General features: G+C 35.0%; 1 protein-coding gene across 3 annotated transcripts in view; it reads right to left on the bottom strand.

The window, feature by feature from the left end:
• The window catches only part of OSTN (osteocrin), a 62,286-nt gene that overhangs the window by 24,740 nt on the left and 12,640 nt on the right, over positions 1-24,906 (bottom strand). Inside the window, exons 1-3 of one of the 3 annotated variants that reach the window (XM_045851414.1) lie at positions 19,889-19,942; positions 8,081-8,179; positions 5,138-5,352 (exon numbers count right to left, since the gene is read on the bottom strand). In XM_045851414.1, the coding sequence (XP_045707370.1) occupies positions 5,138-5,352; positions 8,081-8,179 (314 nt within the window). In that variant the 5' untranslated portion in view covers positions 19,889-19,942. Of the gene's footprint in view, positions 1-5,137; positions 5,353-8,080; positions 8,180-12,757; positions 12,882-19,888; positions 19,943-24,906 lie in introns of those variants that run through there. The other 2 variants (XM_045851411.1, XM_045851412.1) reach the window with 2 other exon arrangements.

Below are 24,906 nucleotides of genomic sequence, written 5' to 3'. Positions count from 1 at the left end.
TATAAAACCTTGGTTTTATATTAAAATATAAATATTGGTTTTATCTCTTTTCACTTTTTGTCTTTTATTTTTTTTGTAAAAGACTCATTAAATTTAGTTGGTAATATACTTGGCAATCTTTTCTTTTTCTTCTGTATGTCCCCAAGAAACTGTTGCAAAATTCTTTGATTTCTAGTTAATAGCTATGAAGCAATAAAAATTCACTTTAAATTTTGTATGTTCTCATTATTGTCTCTGAATCATTTGAAACTTTGTTGTATCAAACTGGATAACACATGACACTTTTTCCTGCAACCATCAATTCTAAAGTTATGCCCACCACACCAATTCTTATAACGATATTTCTCCAGTCATTTCAGTTGCCTGAAAGAACTCATTTAGTAGCTTCCTCAGGAAGTACTCATGAGAACAATATTTTTTACTTTTATAATAGTTTATTTTTAGCCTTTATATATAAAAATCTGCTCAAATGGTAATTAAATTCTTGCTAATTTCCCTTTATCTCTTGCAAGTTGAGCAATGTTAGGTAGAGTCTATCTCCTAATAAAGTCTCTATTACACTTCTTAAATAAATTATTATGATGAAAACTCAATGTAATATATTTATAATATATCATAAATATACATGATATATGCCATAAATATACTATGTATGTAATACATGTGGTATATATGATATTGTAAATTCATATGTAAATATTTACATATTTAACAAATATTCAACATTTATGTATCAATTTTCAAATTATTTAGTAGTTGCAAGACCCAGGATTCAAAGAAGTAATATTTATTAGAAGGTACAATATTCTGCACTTATCCCTTGAACTTCCACAGCCTTCTTTATAAATTGCTCTTTACACATGTTTTTTTGCTTTGTGTTACAATTTGTTATAAATATTGTTATATTTCTTAATAGGATGTGGCTTCTTTGAGGGAAGGAGACTAGATTTTCCTCCTCTTTCCCACCATATACTGATACAGTGCCTAGAACATAAGTGGAGCTCATTTGTATTTGTTTCTTTAAAATAGGGTCTGAATTTCAAAAAGCAGATGTGAGATTATTTCTCAAGCATAGGTGGGATAAATGAGATGATTTTACTTCCTAGCATAGCTTTGAGAATCTTTCAGAACAGGAGTCCAGCAAATTTCATCCTGTATGCTGGGCATCACTGAGCACACAAAGTCATGGAGCCATGAATAGGTATGACACGTCATAGAGTTACAGGTAACTAGGCAAGGCTGGAGCAAAGGATATGGAGATGAGTGATGAGTGCACAAAGGAATGAGGTGCCAGCCTGTGAATCCTTCATAGGATTTTATCAAGAAGTTTGTGTTTATCTTGTAAGCAATAGGGACATTTCACAAAAAGATTTTTGTGTTAGATGACCGCCCCCCACCCAGAGGAATAAGAAGTACATGGGAAATAAGTGGTGATGGTCGTAGAAGTGAAGATGAAAAATGACTAAAGAAATAAAAAATCTGAAAAGGATAATTTAGGCCAGAATTAATAAAGTCTTAGTGGATAAGAAAGTTCTGGAGATATTTAACACATAAAACAAGTATGATTTAGAGAATTTAGTGAAAAACAGAATGTTTAGAGTGAGCAAAATGAATCCTGCTGAGAAAAAGAAATTATTGTAAAGTCCCCAAATAGACTTTGAAAGAAAAAAAGAAAGAAAGAAAAAAGGGAAAAAAGAAAAAGAAAAAAAAGTGCCAGACTTTGGTAATTGAGTGGTCTCCTGTGCCATTGTTAAATGAAATTTATTGCATGAGGAACAGGTATTCAGGGGGTAGAAATGAAATGTATGTAGTGACTGTTTTAAAGTACTGACAGTTATCAATGGTTAAAGGGAGATTTAATTATTCTAATTCTGTTACAATAACTAACAGCTTGAAAAGTGTGCATTTGGAAGTCAAGATGGAGGCATAGGTAAACATGACTCAGCCTCCTGCACAACCACAGCAAAAATCACAACTAAACTACAAATAAATATTACCCAGAACTGTCAGAAAATTGAGTTGTCTGGAAGTCTGACAACCAAGGGATTAAAGAATCATAATTATCCAGACAGGTAGGAGGTGTGGAGACATGGAGATGTGGAACATACAGCCCTATTCCCACATGTGGTGGATAGAAATCAGGAGATACCTCAGGAGTGAGGGATCCCAACCCCACACCAGGCCACCCAGCCCAGGGTTTCAGTGCTAGGAAGATAAGTTCCCATAACTTCTAGCTGTGAAAATCAATGGCAATGGGGGCAGTGGAAGAAATTGCAGAATTCTCAGGCATTGCCTCTTCAAGAGCCTGCAATAGACTTAGGTCTTACTCAGACTCACTCCCTCGGGGCTCCAGCACTGGGGAAGGAGCTACAAGGGCACCAGTGGCATACTGGTGTCTGGCATCAGGGTGAGAGTTGGGGGACAGCTTCTTCCTGGACAAAACTCCAGAGGCCAGGCAGAGGCCATAGGCCTCTTTCTGAACCCTCCCTACACAGAGCCATGAAGTGGAGGCACCATATCTGAAACTCCATAAACCTGGTTCACATGGGTTGCCCCACCCTGGTGATTACCTAAGGCTCTGCCCCATCCAACTTACAAGTGTGCTTTTCTACAGTAGGCCACGCTACTAAGACAGGGAGTCAAAGTAGCCCTATCTAGTACATAGAAACAAATGCAAGAAGGCTGCCAAAATGAGGAGACAAAGAAATATGGCCCAAATGAAAGAACAGAACAAAACTCCAGAAAAAGAACTAAACAAAATGGAAATAAGCAACCTATGAGCTACAGAGTTCAAAACACTGGTTATTAGGATGCTCAAGGAACTCATTGGGCACTTCATCAGCATAAAAAAAAAAAGACCCAAGCAGACATGAAAGATACACTAAGTGAAATAAAGAAAAATTTACAAGGAATCAACAGTGGAGTAGATGAAGCTGAGAATCAAATCAATTATTTGGAACATAAGAAAAATACATCAGAACAGCAAGAAGAAAAAAGAATACAAAAAATGAGAATCAGATACAATCCTTAATCAGAACAGATTCATGAAAAGCAAGGACCTACATCCAAGATTATTCTATCCAGCAAGGCTATCATTTAGAATGGAAACGCAGATAAAGTTCTTCCCAGATAAGGGAAAGTTAAAGAAGTTCATCATCACCAACTCCTTATTATGTGAAATGAAAAAGGAGAAGATCAAAACTATGAACAGTAAAATTTCAACAAATTCACAACTATGAACAACTAAACCTAGAAAACAAAAACACACTAAGCAAACAACTAGAACAGGAACAGAATCACAGACATACAGATCACATGGAGGGCTATTAGTGGGGAGGGGGAAGGAGAAGAATGGGGGAAGAAGTACAAGGAATAAGAAGTATAATTGGTAGGTACAAAATAGACAGGAGGAGGTTAAGATAGTATAGGAAATGGAGAAGCCAAAGAACTTATATGTATGACCCATGGGCATGAACTAAGTGGGGATGCTGGAGGGAATGGAGTTACTAGGCAGAAGTGGATAAGGGGGAGAAAAAATGGAACAACTGTAATAGCATAATCAATAAAGTATACTTTAAAAAAAGAACAGCAAGAAGAAAAAGAATACAGAAAAATGGGGATGAGTTAAGGAGTGTCTGGAACAGCATCAGACATACCAACATTTGAATCATATGGGTGCTGGAAGGAGAAAAGAAAGAACAAAAAATTAACAGCTTATTTGAAAAAAATAATGAAGAAAAACTTCCCTAATTTGGTGAAAGAAATAGTCATGAAAGTCCAGAAAGCACAGAGAGTCAAAATGGACCCAAAGAGGACCACACCAAGACAAATCATAATTAAAATGCCAAAGATTAAGGAGAAAATCTTAAAAGTAGCAAGGGAAAAACAGATAGTTACCTACAAAGGAGTTCCCATAACAATGTCAGTTGATTTTTCAAAAGAAACTTTGCAGGCTAGAAATGACTGGCAAGAAGTATTCAAAGTGCTGAAAATCAAGGACCTACAACATAGATTACTCTATCAGGAAAGATAACATTTAGAATCAAAGGACAGATAAAGTGTTTCTCAGACAAGTTAAAGCTAAAGCAGTTAATCATCACCAAGCCATTATTATACGAAATGTTAAAGGGGCTCATTTAAGAAAAAGAAGATCAAAATTATTAACATTAAAAAAGGAATAAATTCACAACTATCAACAATTGAATCTAAAAAACAAACTAAGCACCAAGCAGAACAGACATCATTGTTGTCTGTGGAGATCATTTGTAGGGTTATCAGTTGGGAGGGAGAATGGGTAGAATGGGGGAAAAGGTTCGGAATTAAGAAGGACAAGTTGGTTGGTACAGAATAGCCAAGGGGATATTAAGAATAGTACAGGAAATGGAGTAGCAAATGAATGTGTGACCCATGGACATGAGCTAAGGGGGGAATTGCCAGAGGGAGTGGGGGTACCGGGTGGAGGGGGGCACAAAGGAAAAATTGGGACAACTGCAATAGCATAATAAATAAAATAATAAAAATATGAAAAAGGCATGCAAAAAATGCTCATTTGATTTTTTTCAAAGGTAAGGAATTCTCTCCATTTTACAGATAAATGAACTGAGGATCACAGAGGATAAGACTCTTATACAAGTTACATTGCTGGAAATGATCAGAAATTTGACTTAAATACACATGTTCTGACTTCAAGTCCTAAGAAATCAGTACCTTTCTGTATAGAAGAGTGGAATTATTCACATAACTTAGGAAGCTTTGTATCACTGGTTTAAAAAAATGGTATTCTGGTTATTTCTAATACATAGAAAACTCAATTAACAATAATATTTATCTCATAGCTCACTGTCCAAATGCTGTGATGTCTTACTTTAGGTATTTTATATCTGCAAGCAATGGTATCTTCCTCAAGAAACTTTATGACGAAAATGTGAAAGCATCCATACTGTAGCAATCATTTTGCTCATTCAACAGCTACATCCAAAATCATACTATTAAACTCACAAGTTAGCTAACATGCTGTCAAATCTGTTTATGTACAAGGCTTTCATTGTATTTTTTTTTCCTGTGGAATTCTATTTTTCTGAACCCAGAGCAGAAGAATTAGAAAATGAAAATGTTCCTTCTCCAAGTGTTCACTCACCTCTGTTTACCTTTGTGATCCATAGAGCCAGCTGAGAGTCTGTCTAGGGGAGACCCAAATCCAGAAAAGCTCCTTTTCTTCTTTGTTTCAATCACATCATTCTCCAGAGATACCAGTTCATCAAGAAGCATGAGTTTTGCTGCCAGATCAGCTGCTGATTTCTCTTCCCTAACTGTGGGTGGTGACTGTGCATCTCGGATTCCAGCATCCAAAGCCTGTGGGCAAGAAAGGTGATCCCATTCACCTCAAATATGTGCAATCCTATGCATTTGGCTTTTGCTAAGTTTAGCTGACATGCTTGTCATGAAACTTGATTTCTTGAGGAATTATGATGCAGAGAGACTTTTGGGGACAAAAGACATAGCATAGCGGTGATGTACACTGAGCAGAAATTAAAGACAACACTCACACACACACACACACACACACACACACACACACACACACACACAACAGAACTCCATGCCTGCCTCCCAAATTTAGTATATTAACTGATCATTCTTTCAAATTCATTCCCAGTAACAACTGTATCCTTCATTGTCATTCCCATAGCATTGCAGTTATACTTCTTTGATCTTTGCACTCATTGCATTTTTCTTTGTAACAGATTGATTACAATATATTTGTATTGCGCATTAGATTGTATCTTGAGGGCAGCAATGATGCCTAAATAGTCGTTTATTTGCTCTATTAAATGCCTATCTCAGTATTTTGCTCATAGTTAGTACTCAATTCATTTCTGATAAATATTTACTGAATTAATTCTGAAAAACACTAAACTTTATACTATTGTTTTCACCATTCATTCTTTATTAATTCAAGCTGCTAGGCATTCATTATGTACCAGGTTGTGCATAAGACTTAAGGAATGAAATGATGAACAAAATCTAGCAGTCTCTGCTCTCAGGGGCTTACCATTTTTATCCATTTGATTTATCAACAAACATTAATGAGTGTCTACAATGACTCAGAACTTTCTCAATGACTTTATTGCCCCATGTACAATTTCTTATTTATTTGTCTGTTGCACATATTGCCCTTTTGTAGTTCATCTAAGTCATAAAAGTATGGGTGCCTAGTTTGTGAGTATTGTCTTTTCCTTTCCGAGGCCCAATCACAGCATTTTTAAAATGCTCCTGTTAACAATCTCAAGTCATTGTGCAGTCTAGCACATATGACTTCTTTTCCAAGAGCCTGAGAATATTTCCCTATGGGAAGAAACTTATCTCCAAGGATCTCTGCCTTTTAATCACATTCTTTCATGTGTCAGATTCTTGACCTAGGCAAGACTGTTTTTCTCTTCTTCTTCTTGTCCTTGTTGAGTTATTTCTTCCATTCTGTTTGTTTTCTTCAATAAAACAAAAGAGTAGCATTTTTTCAAGCCTTTTAGCCTTGACTTCAGCAATTGTCTTTGAAATTCTTATAGTCCGACACCCAGACTCAAAACTGTTGGGTCTATCTTAATTGTTATGTTAGGGTTACCAAGTCTGGCTCTTCCTGGAAAAACTCTCTTCCCTCTGCTCTTTATGATTCCCATATTGAGTCCACTTCACTGCTTATCACCTTATAACTTTTTTCTTTTATTTCCCTCTTTTTTTCTATTCTATCCTGAATTCTGCCATGAAGTTAATTATCTCCAATACCCTTCCATTGTATAAAAAATTAAAAATTGCTCCTAGCTTTTTGTTACTTACAGTGCAGTCTGCAATATAGTTCCAATCTCCTCTTAAAATCTCAACTTCTATCATTTCCCTATATAAGTATGACAACATAGAAACTGGAGAGGAGAAAAATTCTGTAATCATGAGAGAAATTCTAAAGAACAGGAGGCAAATATTCAAAGGGGAAAAAACTAGGATATATTTCATTATCTCTGAGCATTTTCCAAAACATATGTTTTTATCCTTCCAACTGACATATGCACAAAAGAGTTTTGTTTATTTTATTTTTTTAATTTTTTAAAAAGATTTTTACTTATTTATTTTTAGAGAGGGAAGGGAGGGAGAAAGAGAGAGAAACATCAATGTGCGGTTGCTGGGGGCCTTGGCCTGCAACCCAGGCATGTGCCCTGACTGGGAATCGAACCTGCGATGCTTTGGTTCGCAGCCTGTGCTCAATCCACTGAGCTATGCCAGCCAGGGTGAGTTTTGTTCATTTTTAAAGATTTTTTTAAAAAAATATTTCATTTATTTAATTTTAGAGAGGGGAATGGAGGGAGAAAGAAAGGGAGAGAAGCAATGTATGGTTGCCTCTCAAGTGCCCCCTACTGGGGACCTGGCTTGCAACACAGGCATGTGCCCTGACTGGGAATTGAGCTGGCAACACTTTGGTTTGCAGGCCTGCATTCAAACCACTGAGTCACACCAGCCAGGGCAAAGATATTTTTAATCTTCAAAAAAATCATGGAACTCATACCAGAGTTGCTCTTTGGTAAATGCATTTCAGACCCTTCATTTTATTTCAGTACAAAGAATATTTCTAATAAATTCAAATAAGCCAAATTCACTTGTGTTTCTGTGACGATGTGTTCACATTTTTTTTCCTTTGTACTTTAGCGAGAAGAAAACATTTGTATAGTAATAACAAGTTTGGCCAAAACTAGTCAAATTTTGCCATATAAAAAGCTTCAAATTTCACGTAAAAACATTTCAACTTTATGTATTTAATATAATTATACATAAGGCTGAAATGATCAATTTTTCTGTCATGACTTCTGTTCAAGGAATACAAATACTGCTTATTCCAGTTTTTTTTCTTTTTAACATTTAGATACCTGGCTTTCCCTGAATGGACAGTGAGGATAAGACATAGGAAAAATGCTAATAACCTTTGCTTTTGTGTTTTCAAGGCATTCCCCTATTTGCCAGCATCCCCTGCTTCTGATATTAGTAGAACTTGTTTGCATTCATTATATATACAGTCCCTTAAGCTAGTTTCCATTACCTCTGTTGCTACATCCACTGAGAGCACTTCTCCTGAGCCCCACAGCATCAATGTCATGGCCAGGATAACATGTGCACTTGCCAATCTCCAGTCCAGCATCTAGGAGTCACACACACCAGGGTTAACATTGTTAGTTTGGCATATAAAGATAGAAAACAAAACTCCTGTAAAGCTTATGATATACAGGTGATAAATCAAATTATTCAGCTTCTGTATGTTGGAGTACACCTTTGCAAAACTTAAGTAATAGTTAATAGGACCCATCAATCTCCCAGAATGAATTCTATCAAGGCTTCATTTCCAAGGAAATGTAGATTGGAGTTCCACAGCTATAATAATGTAATTGGAAGTAAGCCAAGTCTGAGAAATCTCCTTTGTATAACTTTATTCTTTGTCTAACCTAGGACTGCAGCCCCGTGGACCTAAGGGGAAATGTGTGAAATGGGTCAAGTGTGAGGGAATAAGACCTGATGAGGTCTACAGCGAACCAGAGAGAATGTGCTACATCTAAAAGCATTTCAATCCAAATGTCAAAACCACCACAGATCCAATGGGAGAATATCTTTATGTTCTTGTGATATATAAGGGTTTCTTCAGCAAGATTCAAAAACTGTATCCCTTACAGAAAATTCTGTAAGATTTCATTGTATTAAAATTTAAAAATTCTGTATGATCAGGTAAAATAAACAAAATAAAAACAAATTAAAAGGTGGAATATATATCCAATACATGTAAAACAAAAAGATAAGTACTTGGAAAATTTAAATAACTGACAAAAATTTTAAAACTAGATGCACAAGTATAAATGGGCCTGAGTTTATATGGAGACGTGTATCTGAAAGTTCATAGCCTCATTGTTTATGATTGTAAAAAATCAGAATCAATGTAACTAACCTACTCAAGAAGAAATGGATATATCATCTGAGGTATATTCATACCATAGACTTAAAGCAAATGACTTAAATATATGTATATACTGTTAAAACAAATGACCTAAATGTTATATGTATTTATAAACATGGAATTAAAAAAACAGTTTTGGGGAAAATTAGATTTTCTAGAGCACTACAGATAGCATACGACCATTTACTTACATTGGAAATACACAAAGCAATTCCATATATTTAGAAATCTGAGAAATCTATACATATAATTAAAGCATATGGTACTTGATCATATAAACCAATGGTACTTGATCATGACTCTGATTGCCTCGCTGGAGAGTAGGGAGCAAGTAGAATCATGGAGGAAACATAAGGGTCTCTCTCTCTCACTCACTCTCTCTCTTTATGTGTGTATATACTCACACATACATGCATAACAAATATGTCAAAATCACATTTGTTAATTCAGTGCGGTAAGCAGAAAGATAGGTCATTTATACATTTACCTTTTTACATTGAAAACCATTACATATCCAATTCAAGTTCATCTGTGGTTTAGACTAGGCCTGCTGGCTGCCAGCCTGGCCACTGGTACAGGGGGAGGGAGATCACAAGCTGTGAGTTACAGCAGAATGGGCTTGCGTTCACCACCTAGTATGGCATTGGGAAGTCCCCAGTCCACCTTTTATGAATGTGATGTCTCAGTAAATTTCTATCTCCCTTAAAAAATCATTGGGAATTCTCCTGGGAACAAAAAGGAAGGAGTTCTAGGATGATCTGAGGAACTGGATTTGTGTCTCATTTTTGCTTCAGTGTTACTGTGACCTCGGTGTATACAATTCAACCTGAATTTTGCTTTATTTTCCATATTTGTGAAGTGAGGCATAATTCTCACCTCAAAGGAACTTTGAGAGGGTTGAGTTCATCTATATATGTCTTCTTTATCTCACATAGTATTCCCAATTTGTTAGTGAAAGAGCACATATGAAACTACTAAATATTTCTATAGTAATTATATTCTCTTTGGGATGACCCAAGATTTTCTTTGTAACACTTCCCTAAAATACTGTTATTATGAAACTGCAATGTAGATTTCAGTAATAAATGCTATCTTCTAGAAAATAGACAAGTAAATGTTTTATATAGACAAAGTATAAATAAAATGAAGATAAAATGTTTTAACACTGCTCTTAACATTTATTTGTCATATATAATCTTAATTCTCATGCAATGTAGTCTAAATTAGTTCTCCATTATATCTCTAATTTATCCTTTTGGGGACCTTGCTACATAATGTTAGCTACAACTGCTCCTCTGTATTCTGCCCTTTCTGGAAGGGGTCAGTGAATTTTGTGTCCTCTTCCTGACAAATGGATTTTTGAACTTAGTTTTTTGGTAAGTATCAAAATACAATAAATGATAATTATGCCTCTATATTGACACAGTAGGAAAATGAGAAAGAATGCAACCTTATGTGTTAAAAAATACCAACCCCAAACTCCATTACCTATTCTTGAGAAAATCAGCCACTGATTCATATTTTTCTATCTTATTTTGTTGATGGGTCTTTCATTTTCCTCAATAAAAGGAAGCTATATTAAAAATATTACTATTTAAGAATTGTTTTATATTTCTGGCATCTCTCTTTTTAAAATAGTTCTCTAATTCAATTGAAGATAACACAATTGTGATGTTTTCCTTCCTCATTTTTTATCATGTTAAAAACAGGTTACAAAGTATAAAATTGCCCTATTTTATGTCTTTCCATGTGGATTTCCTTTAACTATTTTTATGTACATTTTCTTAAACCAGGTTTCTCCATCTCTGCAATCTTATAAATGGCACAGGATGATGGGTGTTTACAATATTGATGATTATGTCTGAGGCATATATTTTTGTACTTGGGTGTATATAGGAAAAAAGTCATAATGTATCATCTTACAGATAACCACATCCTGATTATTTGGAGAGGGAGATGTAAAAATAAATGCAGAGTTTAAATACACACATTTAATGGTTTAAAGCCATGCTTGTAGCCAGTTAACCAAAAGGCCAAGTTCCTAAATATGGCATTTGGTACACTAATGAAAACAAACACCCTGGCACCTGCCGCACAAAAGACATTTGATTAACTAGTTGAAACTTGATTGCTACCAAATTAGAAACAGAGGAAATTATAGGGAGGGAAGGAAAAGACCAGGTTCGGCTCCATTTCCCTATTTTGTTGATAGTGGATAAATATAGCCCATGATTTAAAAATCTGTTCAGCCCCATGTACACTCCAGATCACAGAATAAGCACTCAAAGGATGTTCATTGTGTGAATACACCAAAGTGGAGGTGTTTACAATTTTTTCAGTATGCCAATAAATTTTATTGAGTAATATTTGAATATCATTTCTTTGGGTAGTGAGGAGCTTCAAAAGAGACAGTGGAGTGGGCATGAGATCTTCCTTACAAAATATGGTGTGCACTTTGTTAATTTTTTTAAGCAATTGCTCTATGATGTGCAGGCATTTTCACTTTTTAAATAATACTGCTGAATAAACAAACATCTTACACCATAAGTGGGGAGGGGTGAAGTTTGCTCATTTAAATTCGGGAAACAACATACATTGAATATTCCTCTAGAACACTGATAGTGCATTGACACTTACAGACTGACTCTGAAAGTTCAGTAGTAAAGGAATTGATTCAATTTTATTTAAAGCAGTGTTCATTGAGAGGTCTGTGAAAATGGAGAAAGACATTTGCATTATTGAGAGTCAGTACTGCAAAGTGTCATTTGTGTAAAAACAAATCTGTTAAGTAGGTTGGGGTGAAAAATAAAAGGTTGAGAATCACTGATCTAAAAACAAAGGAACAAACTGATATGATGGGAATAAGAGTAAGAGAGGATTAAGCTAAACAAGAGAAGCATTATTAGCCAGTATATGATTGAACGCATTTTTTAACTAAAAATTATTAAACTATCTACCTTGGAAGGCTGGTGTTGAGGAAAAACAAACTACTCAGGTGATTAAGGAAATTTCTCTTCAACAGTATATGACTTAAAGATGGATCTAACCACTAGACACCCTCAAAAGAAGACTGAGTTTGGGGGTGAATCTCAATAACTTCTGGAATTATTTTCCCTAATTTCTTGATCAGAAATATTCAAAATAGAATCTACTTGCCCCTATATTCACCAAAAATTAAAAATAAAGGGCTTAACAATAAAAGATTTAAAAGTAATTTAAAATGTTTTTTATCTTCTCTTCCCATTTTGGTGGAGCAGAGACCTTTAAGTGAGAAGTATTACATGAATGGTTCCAAGTTCAGATCCTAGGGAACGACTATGTGTGCCTGCCCACAACACTGCCCACAACCGTCTTTCTTCAAAAATGAGGGTGGTTTTCTACACAAGAGTTAAGTCAGCTTGGCCTTTAAGTAAATCTGTAAAGCAAAGTATGTTCTTCAGTATACCCTTTACCCTGTCCCATAAGTTACAGCCACCCAGGCCTTTTTGATAATAGAGAAATGCAATTGAAATAGTAGATAACAGAGTGATTGTAATTTTTTTTTCATTTTAAAAAAATGCTTACAGGAGACTATGCTAAACATAGAATCAGTATGGGATGCCATGATAGAAATAGACCCAATCTAGGATTTGTCAGACTCAGGTTCTGCCTGGGCTTGCGAGCTATATCACTGCATGCCTTTAGGCCAATTTTCTTCTGTAGAAGGAGTAAAATGAGGCTGGTCTAACTGACCTATAAAGTTGCTTCTAGCTTTTTTATAGTCTGTTGGTATACCTGGCTCTTTTCTGTTTGAAGTGCAGCCACCATAGGTAATGATAATCACAGGTGAATGTTGAGCTGGGAAACCTTTCTGCTGTCCCTCAAGTCAGTTGCATCTGTGTACAACATTTCATATAGGTTCTGACATAAATAGGTTCTGCTTGAATATTCCACCTGATGAGAAAGGACTTCCAAATCTTTAGTGTAAGATATCATTTTTGGTAAGAAAACCCATTTTATAAATATATTTAAGAAATGAAGAAAGTGCTGCCAACTGAATTATGACATGCTATCAAGTGTAAGACTCTATTGGATTCATTCTGATTTCAGAAATATTAAATACACATAAGAATAAATGAAATATGATCTATCTATTTCCAAACATTTATTTGCTTCTTTTTACTTGTTTTTGTCATCATGTTTAAGTCATTGTGCTCAGTCTCCCCACATTTTCAAAGCAAAATTTGTCAGAGCTGAGAAGACAGATGTCATAGTGAGCAGTTGTACCCCTCAGAGAGAAAAAGAGTAGTACAATAACTAACATATTATCACATAAAAATTTTAAAAAGAACATAAGTAACATTAAAATTTTTAAAGATTTGATGGAGTTGCTATTCCTCTGCACTTAGAATTGATAGTCTGTCTATGGAGGTAAAATAATCATTTAACTATTTGTACAGTAATCACAAATAATAGTATTAGTAGATATAGTTGATACAATATAGGGATTTTTGATAAAAGGAATTTTCCACTATCTGAAAACTCTATCAGTATTGCATGTGTACACACATATGTACATATATTTTACACATAATGTTACTCCAAAAACTTCTTTAGATGACCTAATAAGTACTTAAAAAATAAAGTCCTTTCAGTCAATGAGCAGGTATTCAACATAAGAAAATTATTTCTGTGATGGTGAAAAAAAAAATCAGACTTGGGTAGAAGGATAGGGATAAGTGTGTTTGCTGTGTTTGCTGTGCTATTTATTGGTCTGGTGACCTTGAACAAGAGGCAAACCTGTTAAAAATATCTCATAAAACTTACTTTATGAATTCACAAAATTTTAATTGTTTAATTATAGTTAATCTAAAATTATGTGATTAATGTACAATTAGCACAAATTATTATGGATTTGGCTTAGGTTTTACAAATAAGAGCAGTAAAAAGATTTAACTTATATTTAATATTATTTACTAAAATATATAAAGATATACATCATCTGCATAAAAACACTGCATTATATTTTTTTCTTATTTTATCATAGGTAAAAATTTTAGGGTGAACTTTAAATTGTGCATGAAAACATTTTGTAAACTATAAAGCAATGTGTAGAGATTAATGACATGTTATAAAAGTAATTATATACTGAGTTGAAGGCTGGTCTTTGAAGACAAGTCCTTCCAGGGAATGTAAAGCTTATACTCAACAACTATCTAGGGAATTTGGGATCATTTATAGAGACAATCTGCAAAGCGTATGTTAAACAACCAAGAGGATACATTACAATTTGACATTATACAGACAGTCTTAGTATTTCAGTGAATGGCATTTAAACATGGTGTGAAAGATAATTGTTTCTAGTTTTCTTTGATGAGTGAAGCACCAGGTGCTTGGGACACTTGACTGCTGGAAAGCAGAGGCGAGGGTTTCTAGGTCTTTTCTTTATTGGCACTGTTATTCAACAGTGTTAGTGAACAGTTCCACCAACAGAGAACTAAGTGTGGCTGTGGCACTTAGAACTTTAGAAGTGGGGAATTAGTTTCAGATCCTCATGAACTCAAATAAGAAATTTAAAATCACTGAAGATTTCATCAAAGAGCAATTGAATTACAACTTGTATCTTCTGTCACTAACATGTACATCACCTCTATCATCCATCCTCATGAAGATATATCTGAGAAATGATCATGGGGCTTAGTAATTTATTTAAAAATCTCTGTAAAATGTGTTATTCTCTGTAAATTGTGTGATAGTCATCTTGCTTTATGTTTTGGGTATGATCTTGAATGGAAAGTCCAAATTGACACTGATAAATTTAACATTTCCCATTAAAAAAAAGATCAGGGATTTCTTTCCCATTTCTCATTACTCTTCAATTGGCAGTGGTCAATTTTCCAAAGTCACAAAGCCAGTGAGAAGAAGAGCCAGAACAACAACTTATGCTTTCAGGCACTCAGTTTCATGCTCCTTCAAGTATAACCTATTTGTGGAAGTATAAAACATTTTTCCATCTCAAAAACAAATTGCTTATAAAGTGAAATATTTATGGATGAGGTGTTCCTAATGTGGAAGACACCTGCATTTTAAAATGACTTTCCCTGAATGCTACAAATCAGGAAAAATGATAATTTACTGTTACATATGAGTTAACTGATTTTATTCTATTTGGCACCATTTTCCTTCTATTTTGTACAATATAACCTTCCAGAATTGTCACATTTCGTGTTTTTTTTTTCTATTTGGAATTTTCAATCATACTACTAGTATCTTTCTTGCAAAAATTTATGAAGGCAGAAAGCTACATGGAGCCGTAAAGGAAGATCTTATTATTAAAAAGCTTAGCTATGTATGTTGAACAAAGTATTTAGCTGTCAATGTAAACTCCTTGAGGGTAGGAATTATGTCATGTTTACCAGTGTATCTCAGCACCCAACGGAATGCATACAGGGTCAACATTATGTGTTAGAATGAATGCATGGAGCAGCCTATGTGGCAGTAAATAGAAATGCAGGGAAGATATTAACATTCCAGTTTTACTGAGATGGAAACTGAAGCTTAGAGAAAGGGATTTTCCCAAGGTTTACATCTACAACAGTATGTGTCAAAGATCATGCAAAACTCCAGTATGTCCATTAATTTTCACATTGTAGATTCTCATTGTAATTCAAGGGACTTGCATCAATATTCTCCAACAGTTATTGCAATATGGTTTAAGATTAATCCTCATCAATCATTAATTTATGTTGAGATTCCTGAATTATTACTGTCACCTAGATGTAGAAAAGAACTTTGTGTTATGATTATATAAACTCTGGTAAGGGCATTTGTTATTTAATTTCAATATTTAATAATGGGTTTGAATCTTTAAAACTATGGACAGGAAAAAGTTGGCAGAGCTGCACTTAATAGGCTGTTTGGCCATTGAATACACAGGCAATTTTTAGGTAGTATTAAAAGGCTTTCAAAAGGTTCAGGTGGAAAAATGCAGTTAAATATGGCATTATATGCTTCAGGATAATGTGGAATATCATCACCTTCTTCACCCTTCATCCCACTTTGTACTTATATATAATATTTAATTAAATATTGACTTAAATTTTAATTATGCTAAAGTAGCCAATATCATCAATGAAAACACTCTCTAAAATATAAATGAAGGGCCAAAAGCACAAATTTAATAACAGCAGGATGCATTCATTAGGCAGACAGTGTACATCAGATACCAGTGATGTAAAGGTAAGTGAGACACTCTTCCTGTCCTCAGGGCTCTCAGTCTGGTGGGGGTGGAGCTTCCTCAGCCGTTGCCAGGCCAGGAGCTTCCTCCACCAATAGAACACTCTCTGTGGAATGCTTCATCTCCTTCAAGTACAATTTTTGTACATAACCCTTTATTTTAACATTTGCAAGTACTTTATTATTATGTAATTCATCTATCTCCTTTCACCCTAATGACAGTTGTGTTAGGGTTATTAGCTGACACAACCTGGGGTACTTTAAAACTCTGGTTTCTTAACTTCTGGTAGTGTGTGAACACTTTCTAAGAAAATAGTAGAAAGAATTTTGTTGGTCCTTAAGTTACAGAGATCTAGGTATGATTCCTGACTGAGCATGCCACTTAGCCTCTCTGGTTTAATAGCTCTATTGGGAAAATAGGGCAAAGACTTAATTTTTAGGTTTATTATAAGGATTATAAATAATATGGGTAAAGTGACTGGTGCAAAATAGTTACTCAATAAATAATTGCTATTATCCTGCATTGCCTTCTAAATATGGCAATTTTTCAAAATATTATTTTTATTTTTTATTTTTATGAAAAAAAAACCCTCTGTTATCCTTGCTCATTGTAAGGCAAATAATTAGTCCTTAGAATCTAGAATTATAGCAGAATGATAGAAATTTAAATTTAATAAAGTAATATTGAGTAAAAGAAGGAAATTTCACTAAAAAGACTTATAAGTGGCAATCACTCTAATAATTAATATTATCATATGCTACATGTTATTATTAATTTCAGCCATAATATGTCCCTGAACATATAGCATACAATGCTAAAGAATATCATAGTGGGAAGAAAACAAAGGCAAGAAATCTGTTGTACTCAAAACATAATTCTTCTTTAAGCTCTAATTAACAAAATGAATGTTTAGTTGAATTTCAGTATAATGTGAAAAATAGTTTTTGTTTTATAGTTCATTATATCTTTATTAACCTCATTTTTAAGTCACTATTTTTGTTGTTAAGATCATGATTTTTCACATAATTTTTGTAATACTGACAGTACGGGATAGTCAGGTGTGTGTCATGGAAGCAGAGTCACCATGGGTGTCATGGAAATTGAGGATCTTGTGACATGAGCTACACTTGACACAAGTGAAACAAGGAGGCAGCAGAATGAAGGGATGGGCTATGAAGAAGGTCAGGGAAGAGATGACATCACTTTTCAATTTTCTTAGAAAATTGGACAGAGGAGCCAGAGCTTGCAGGGAAATTCAGCTACCACCATGGAGACCATGGACGCCCATGGAGAGGTCCATGGGAAGCCACAGCTACGACTTGGCGGGTCAGCGGCCAAGGTGCCAGTGGTGGGCTGGATGACATTTTAAAAATGCATTTTTTTTCACATGTATAGAGACTTATGTGTTATAGAAATATAGATTTTTAGAAAGGAAGGTGGTGCCCATTAGAAATTGTCAAATTAAACCCCTCAGTAGATAAGGAGAGTGAGGCTCAGGGACAATTAACTTGCCCAAGGGAGAGGAGGAGATGAAGGGGAGATATAAAATGGATGAAGAGGAGGAGAGAGAAGGGGAGCTGGTGCTTGGTGCTGAAGCTTGAGCTGGTGAGGCTGCTATAGGGGAGAAGGCACAAGGCTGGGCCACAGCCAGTTCCAGCCAACCAAGGATTGGGCAATTACTGGCAGGTGATGCTAACTCCTGCTGCAGAGAGGTACTCTGACGGTTATTTGGAGAAAGGAGAGGAGGGCTCAGCTTAAAAATGCCTCTCATCAGAGAGATCTTCAGGTACATGGGAGCTGGCCTGTGTGGGGATGTGCCCAAGGCTAGGGGAGAACTTGTGGCTCACCTCTTGTATCCTCCCATGCTGAGGGAGAAAGGAATCCCTCCTCAGCTGAGTGAAAGCTGCCCAAGTCAGAACTGAGGTTAGAAGCCTGGTTCCCTGACTCCAAAACCTGTGCTCTCTGATGGCACCATTGAATCTAAGCAAAACTTGTCTGGTGGGTAAGTGTCATTGAAGATGAAATATTGGCAAGGAGGTTAAATTAGAGGATGTTTGAAGATCAGCCACAAGATACTCTTATACTAGGTGCTCATTTTGTAATACAGGGAAAATTGCTGAAATGGAGCTTCCCCAGATCAGTCACACACTCAGTCTCCCTGGCACATCCGGTTCTTTTTTTCTCTTTCAATGATAACAGAATATTATTGAATCCCACTCTATGCTTAACGCTTGCCTGAAGTTGCACAGCAACATAGCAACAGAGTTGGGGTAATATTTTGGGACTGCTTACTTTGAGTCTATTCCTTTAAGACAAGCTCAATCAATCTAACTTTATTATACAAATGTTCAAATCATTGAAAGTATTTGACCAAGAAGTTAAAATTATAGCTCTGATGTCCCAAACAAACTCTACTAAACATATCTTCTTCTCTACTGCTTTTCTTCTCTCTAGTGACTCATTATAGAAGAATCAGTTCAAAATCCTGAGAAATAAAGGGAAGAAAGCAAATGTCATCCTTAAACACCTTAAATAACTTATTGAATGAAACCACAGTGCAATTCACTTACAAAGAGGAGACTTGAATTCATAGCTACAGGATAAAATTAACTTGCCCAAGGGAGAGGAGATGAAAGGGAGACATAAAATGGTTGAAGAGGAGGAGGGAGCAGGGGGAGCCGGTGCTTGGTGCTGAGGTCTGAGCTGATGAGGTTTCCATGAGGGAGCAGGCGTAAGGCAATCATAGAAAAGTTCTGCGACTGCTGAGGGATAAGCACCAAACTAAAGAAGAGGCATAAAATGTGCCTGGTTTTGGGGGAGAAAATATAACCTTATCAATTCTATAGCCTAAATGGGCATTAAAATAATTATACATCATTGTTAAAATTATTTAATTTCTAGGAAAATAACACAAAAAATAATCCCAGTTCAAAATCTATAGAATTTATTATTGTAATTCAAAAGAACAGTATTTGCCTTGCTAAACTGGATTTATTGAGTGTACACTATTTCCACAGAACAAAACCTGAAACAAAATATTAAATTTGTTCTTAAACAGAACTCAAATGTATGTTTCAGATTAACTTTCAATTCAATCATTTAACAGCAAAAGCACTTCATTAAATACCAAAAAATAAATATGATCCATCTACTCTAAACTGTTATTAATATCCTACTTGCATATTTAAGTTTCATAAGATGAAAAAACAGTATAATTTAGATTTAAAGAATGTATTATTTGATTAATTTAGGATGTTCTTTGGCTTCAATTTTGATAGAAATAAAGATAAGAGAAAAACTTTCCTTCCTACCTAGGTTGTTATAAGTGGATTTCTTTTGTACATTAGAAAATGTCTTCACATTCATCATCTTTGATGGAAGTAAACTAATGCTATTAATATACACATAGAATCATCATCTTTGTTTTGGAATGGAAAATAAAAGCTAAAAAATAATGTAATAAATATGAAATGTCTGAGTAAACAATTAGCTGCACTCATAGTTTGTATTACAAAATGATCTTCTTAGGTTTTTTACTCATTTTAGAGATGGAAATATTACTCCCCAAAAGCATTTCTAATTTTAACAAAAATCAAAATACAACCAAAACATTAAATGTATGTAAAAACTCATAAAAATAGTTAAAAGGAAAAATACTAGATTGTTATCAGCTTTTATATTTAACTTACCTTGTGGAAAATCAGGAGATTCTAACTTTAGAATCCTGTCTGTGCAGTTTCTCCCAAACTCAGCCCCGATGGTGAGTTCTCTCCCTGAGTTTTTATAGTCTCAGTTATACACCCCTTACTCCAATCCCTGCCTTTGCTCTCTCTTACATCATTTCTACAGATTTTCCACTGAACATTTCCCCAAGCCTCTCTTCAATATTCCTCTCTCTCTCTTTCCCTCTCCTATTCTTTCTCTTCATATTTATTATATCTATTGCTTTGATCATGGCATTTTAGTAAAAACAGGAGTCTTGGGCTCTGGAAAATTTAAGTAATCATTTAATATTGTGTTCAGCCTTAGACCCATCACCTCTTTCTGAGGTTTTAGTCCAGCTCAGATCATTACAAATCATATCAGGGAAATAGAAGGTACTAAGATTTGTTTTAAAAAATCACCAGGGTATTTCAAAGTAAGATTTTGTGATATTATAATCAGAAACCCAAACTGACTTACAGCTGTATATTTTGGACCCTTAAATTAAGTGATCATCTATGGAAATGGTGAGTAGTTCCAGCCTCGGTCAGGTGAACAGCTCTGTGTCAGTGGCACCGACAGCTCCTTCGTAATTAACATTGCTATACTGGGAAGGCTGTCACTAACAAACCTATAAATACTGAAGAGTGACATGTGGGCTATAAATGCAGACGTTTTAATCATTCTTGTCTTTCTCTTGTTCTCTAGTATTTTAATTTCTTTTTAACAAAAATATTCCTGCCTCCATCTGAAAGATTTTTCATTCTCATTTTCTACTAATCATAATGACAACTTTGCATACACAAATTGTAAAATGGTGTCCTGAAGGTAGTATGCTAATTTGTTAGATCATTATTAGCTCATTTGCTTCACAAATAGCTCCCCATTTGCCAGATAAAGAAACCGAGGCTAGATAAAATAAGTGACTTTATGAGATCAAACAGAGAGAAGTAGTAGCAGAGCTAGATTTCAAATAAAGATCTTAATTCCTCATCCAGTTCTTTTCCCACGACTTCATTCTGTCTCAGTATTCAAAAGCTAGAAAAAAGAATCCAAACCATATTGTGTTTTTGCACAAATAGAAATAAATTTGTTCCTTTGGTTTTGCTTTAAAAGCCTTTTAAAATACTACTCAGTAGTATAGGAACAATTACATGGTTAATTTGGATCTAGATGGGGAACTGACCAGAGCACAATTTGAATTGGTGGGACAGTAAATGCTTCATTTTTATGAAGGGTTTCCAGGGATAACATATGTCTCAACAAGCTTGAAATTTGAGTAGTTGGCAGCGATAGTTCACAAGTCAAGATAAAAATACAGCCTAATTGTGGACTCTTGTTTAGACATTACTGCCATAAAACGATTATGTTAGCTTGAATCCACATGATGGAAAACTCTCAATATAGATTTAACGGATGCATCATAATGCTACCAGAAGCCAATATTCTTGACGTACCTTCTACCCTTATTTGAAATGCCTCCCTCAGCATGCTGACAAGTGATATCTGTGGCTGATTTATTCCAGATCTGTCCCTGCCTAGACAGTCCAAAGATTCCACCCTATTTGTGGATTTTGTTGACCTAATTCAAAAGTTTGACTTAACTGTTCTGTAGCAGTAGAAATAGCAACAGTTTATTCCAGGAACATAACCATGGTACATTTAAGCCATTTATACAGGCTTCTGCACATTGTATACTTTTATGTAAATTACTTAGGCATTTGTATATAATAGAGAAACTCAACTATTTAAAAGAAGAGTAGAAATAGGACCATGTGAAGAAATAGAAAGAGAAACAACAGTTAACAGTTTGGAGAGAATGAGATGAGAAAGGGAGAAAATACTAAGGAAAAGTTTTTCACTTAGTATAGCATTATTTCACTCCCATAACAATCTTGCCAAGAGGGTATTATTCTTCACATATAACAGATAAGAAAGCTAAAGCTCAAATATGTGAAATGGATAGTCTAGGTGCTCACAGCTTAAAAATGATGGGACCAGGTGTTGGATGTTATTTTATCAGTCGGAATTCTGGGAGGAAAGACATGGCACATTCATACTGAGTAATTTGGTGAGAATTTAATGTGGGGAGCATGTAGAGGAACAATAAAGGATAGTGCAGTCATCTGAATCAATAATAGCCCATTATACCTAATCCTGAAGAGTTAAAGCTGATCACAGAACACAGAGGCAGAGGTGTGTGTGTAGAGAAAGTTGGCTGGCAGAAGTGTCACTTTTCATGAGGAACCCAGCCAATCAAGAGTGGTCTAAAGGGCAGGGACCCTAAACACTGAGGTTTCACTCTGCCTCCTTGATGCAATTTCCTTTCAGGCTTACCTTTGATCAAATCCAACTGACAAAGGGATTCAAAGGGAGGAAATAAAAGACCCAGCACATTGTTTACTCAAAATTGTGCTAAGACCAGCATGTCTGCACTTGCCATCACCTGTATTGTTATCTCATACTTCCTAACACTTTTTTTCCAGTTGGGTTTATTGAGGTATAATTTATGTACACAAAATCCACTCTTTTAAGGTGTACAGTTTGATAAGTTTTGACAAATGTAGGAAGCATGTAACCTTCACTACAATCAAGATATAGAACATGTCTAGAACAGCCCTGCCCCCAAATTGCCTTCATGCCCCTTTGCAAACAAACCCCTACCCTACCCTCTAGGTCCTGGTAACCATCAATCTGATTTCTGTCCCTGTAATTTTGTCTGATCCAGAAGGCTATAGGAAATTCAACAGTATGTAGTCTTTGGTGTCTGGATTCTTTTACTTAGATTGCTGCTACTGAGATTTGTCTCTGTTGCTAGAAGTATCAGCACCTTGTTTCTTTTTTAATGAGAGTGTTCTATTGGAAGGGTATACAACAATGTGCTTACTCATTCACCAGTTGGTGGAAATGTATGTTTTTTCCAGTTTTTGGTCATTATGAATAAAGCTGTCATAAATATTAATGTAGAGGTCTTTGAGTGGATATATGTTTTCATTTCACTGGGGCAAAATACATAGATTTGGAATTTCTAGATCATGTGGTGACTGTATGTTAACTTAATAGGAAATAGCAAAACTGATTTCTAGAATGGCTCCACCATTTTGCATTCCCACCTGAAATGAATGGGAGTTCAGCATCCTTGCTAGCATTTGACATTCATTACCATTTTCAAAACTTCTGCCATTCTAAGAAATGTATGTTGGTGCTTTGCTGTGTTTTGATTTGCTTTTTCCTAATGATTAACAATATTGAGGATCTATTCATGTACTTGTTTCCCACTCCTATATCTTCTTTGGTGAAGTGTCTGTTCAGATCTTTAATATCCAGTTGTGAGAGTTCTTTATTTATATATTCTGGATAAAAGATTTTTATAAGACTTATGTTTTGCAATTCTTTCCACTCTGTGGTGTGTCTTTTCATTCTCATAACAGTTTCTTTCACAGGCATTCTTAATTTTGATGAAGTCTCATTAGCCATTTTTTAAAAAAGGACCATGATTTATTTCTGTGTCCTCAGAAAAAGGACACAGAAATCATTCCCTCACTGAAGTTTGCAAAAATGTTCTCCTATGTTCCCTTCTATAAGCTTTTCAAAATTCTTTTGTCTATATATAAACTTTAGAATCAGCTTGTCACTGTACACAAAAGAGCTTACTGAAATTTAAATTTCAGTAAATCTAAAGATCAATTCAGAGAAAATTGACATCAGGAGTATTGAGTCTTCTGATGTGTGAACATGGTATATTTATTTCTTTTTATTTAGATCTTTGATTTCTATTTACAATATTTGTATTTTCAAAAGCATATAAATATTGCACATATTTTGTTAAATTTATACTTAATTAGTTTTTGATGCTGTGATAAATTGTAGTTTTTAAAACTTAAATTCCTGAGTGAACATCTGAATATATAAAAATAAATTGACTATTGTATATTGATGATGTGTTCTGTGATCTTGGTAAACTCATTTATTACTTCTAGTCAGTTTTTGTAGATTACACAGGATTTTCTAAGTGTATAAAATTTTCTTATTTGGTAATAAAGCTGTTTTTTATCTTCTGTTTCAATTTGTATGTCTCTTATTTCTTTGTAATTGTCTATTTCCTCTACTTGCTCCTCCAGTGCAATACTGAATATAAGTAGAAAGTGAACCTCCTTGGCTTGTTCTTGACCCTGGGGTGGGGAGGTCATTCATTTTCTTTCACCATTAAATATGATAATGCAGGGTTTTATATGTCTTTTATCAGGTAGAGGAAGTTCTTTCCTACTGTTAGTTATGTCAAAGCTTTTTAAAAAATCATAAATATTGAATTTGTAAATTAAATTTTTTTCTTCATTTGTTGAGATAATTTTGTTTTTAGTCCATTGATATGGTAAATTATAATCATACCTTCTAAGATAAACTCCACTTGATCATGATCATTATCCTTTCCTATATTGTATTAAAGTGATGGTACTTTTTAAGAATCCTTATTTGTTTAAATAAGGATTCTTTTATTTGTTTAAAATATATTTTTGAGGTTTTGGTATCAGAGTTATGCTGGTCTCATATTATGACTGAGGAGAATTACATCCTTGTCTTAATCCATTCAGGCTGCTATAACAAAAATGACCATATGCTAAGTGACTTAAACAACAAACAGTTATTTCTCATGTTCTGGAGGCTGGGAAATGCAAGATCAATGTGCCTGCAGATTGGTGACTGTTGGGGCCCTACTGTCACAGGTGTGCACAGGTAACCAGGTTCTTAGTGATCGAGGACGAAGAATTGAACCGAACACGCACAGTTTATAGCATAAAGAAAGAGGGAAGATTTATTAAGCGATAGTACACTCCACAGGACATGGGAGTGGGCCAACTCTGAGCAGAGAAGGAACACGTGGGCTGAGGGGATTCTATTCTTATAGGGCAGAAGCTCCCTGGCTAGTCTTTGGCGGGCTTTTACTGCGCAGGTACAAGGAGTTGGATTTCAAAGCTACTGCGCATGTGTGGTTTCCCGTGATTTT

This window comes from Phyllostomus hastatus, unplaced genomic scaffold (genome assembly GCF_019186645.2).
Source record: "Phyllostomus hastatus isolate PE091 unplaced genomic scaffold, TTU_PhHast_1.1 phas_contig_86, whole genome shotgun sequence".
Taxonomy (NCBI): Eukaryota; Metazoa; Chordata; class Mammalia; order Chiroptera; family Phyllostomidae; genus Phyllostomus; species Phyllostomus hastatus.
Note: the sequence above shows the minus strand (reverse complement) of the source record. Positions and strands in the feature narration are given on the sequence as shown.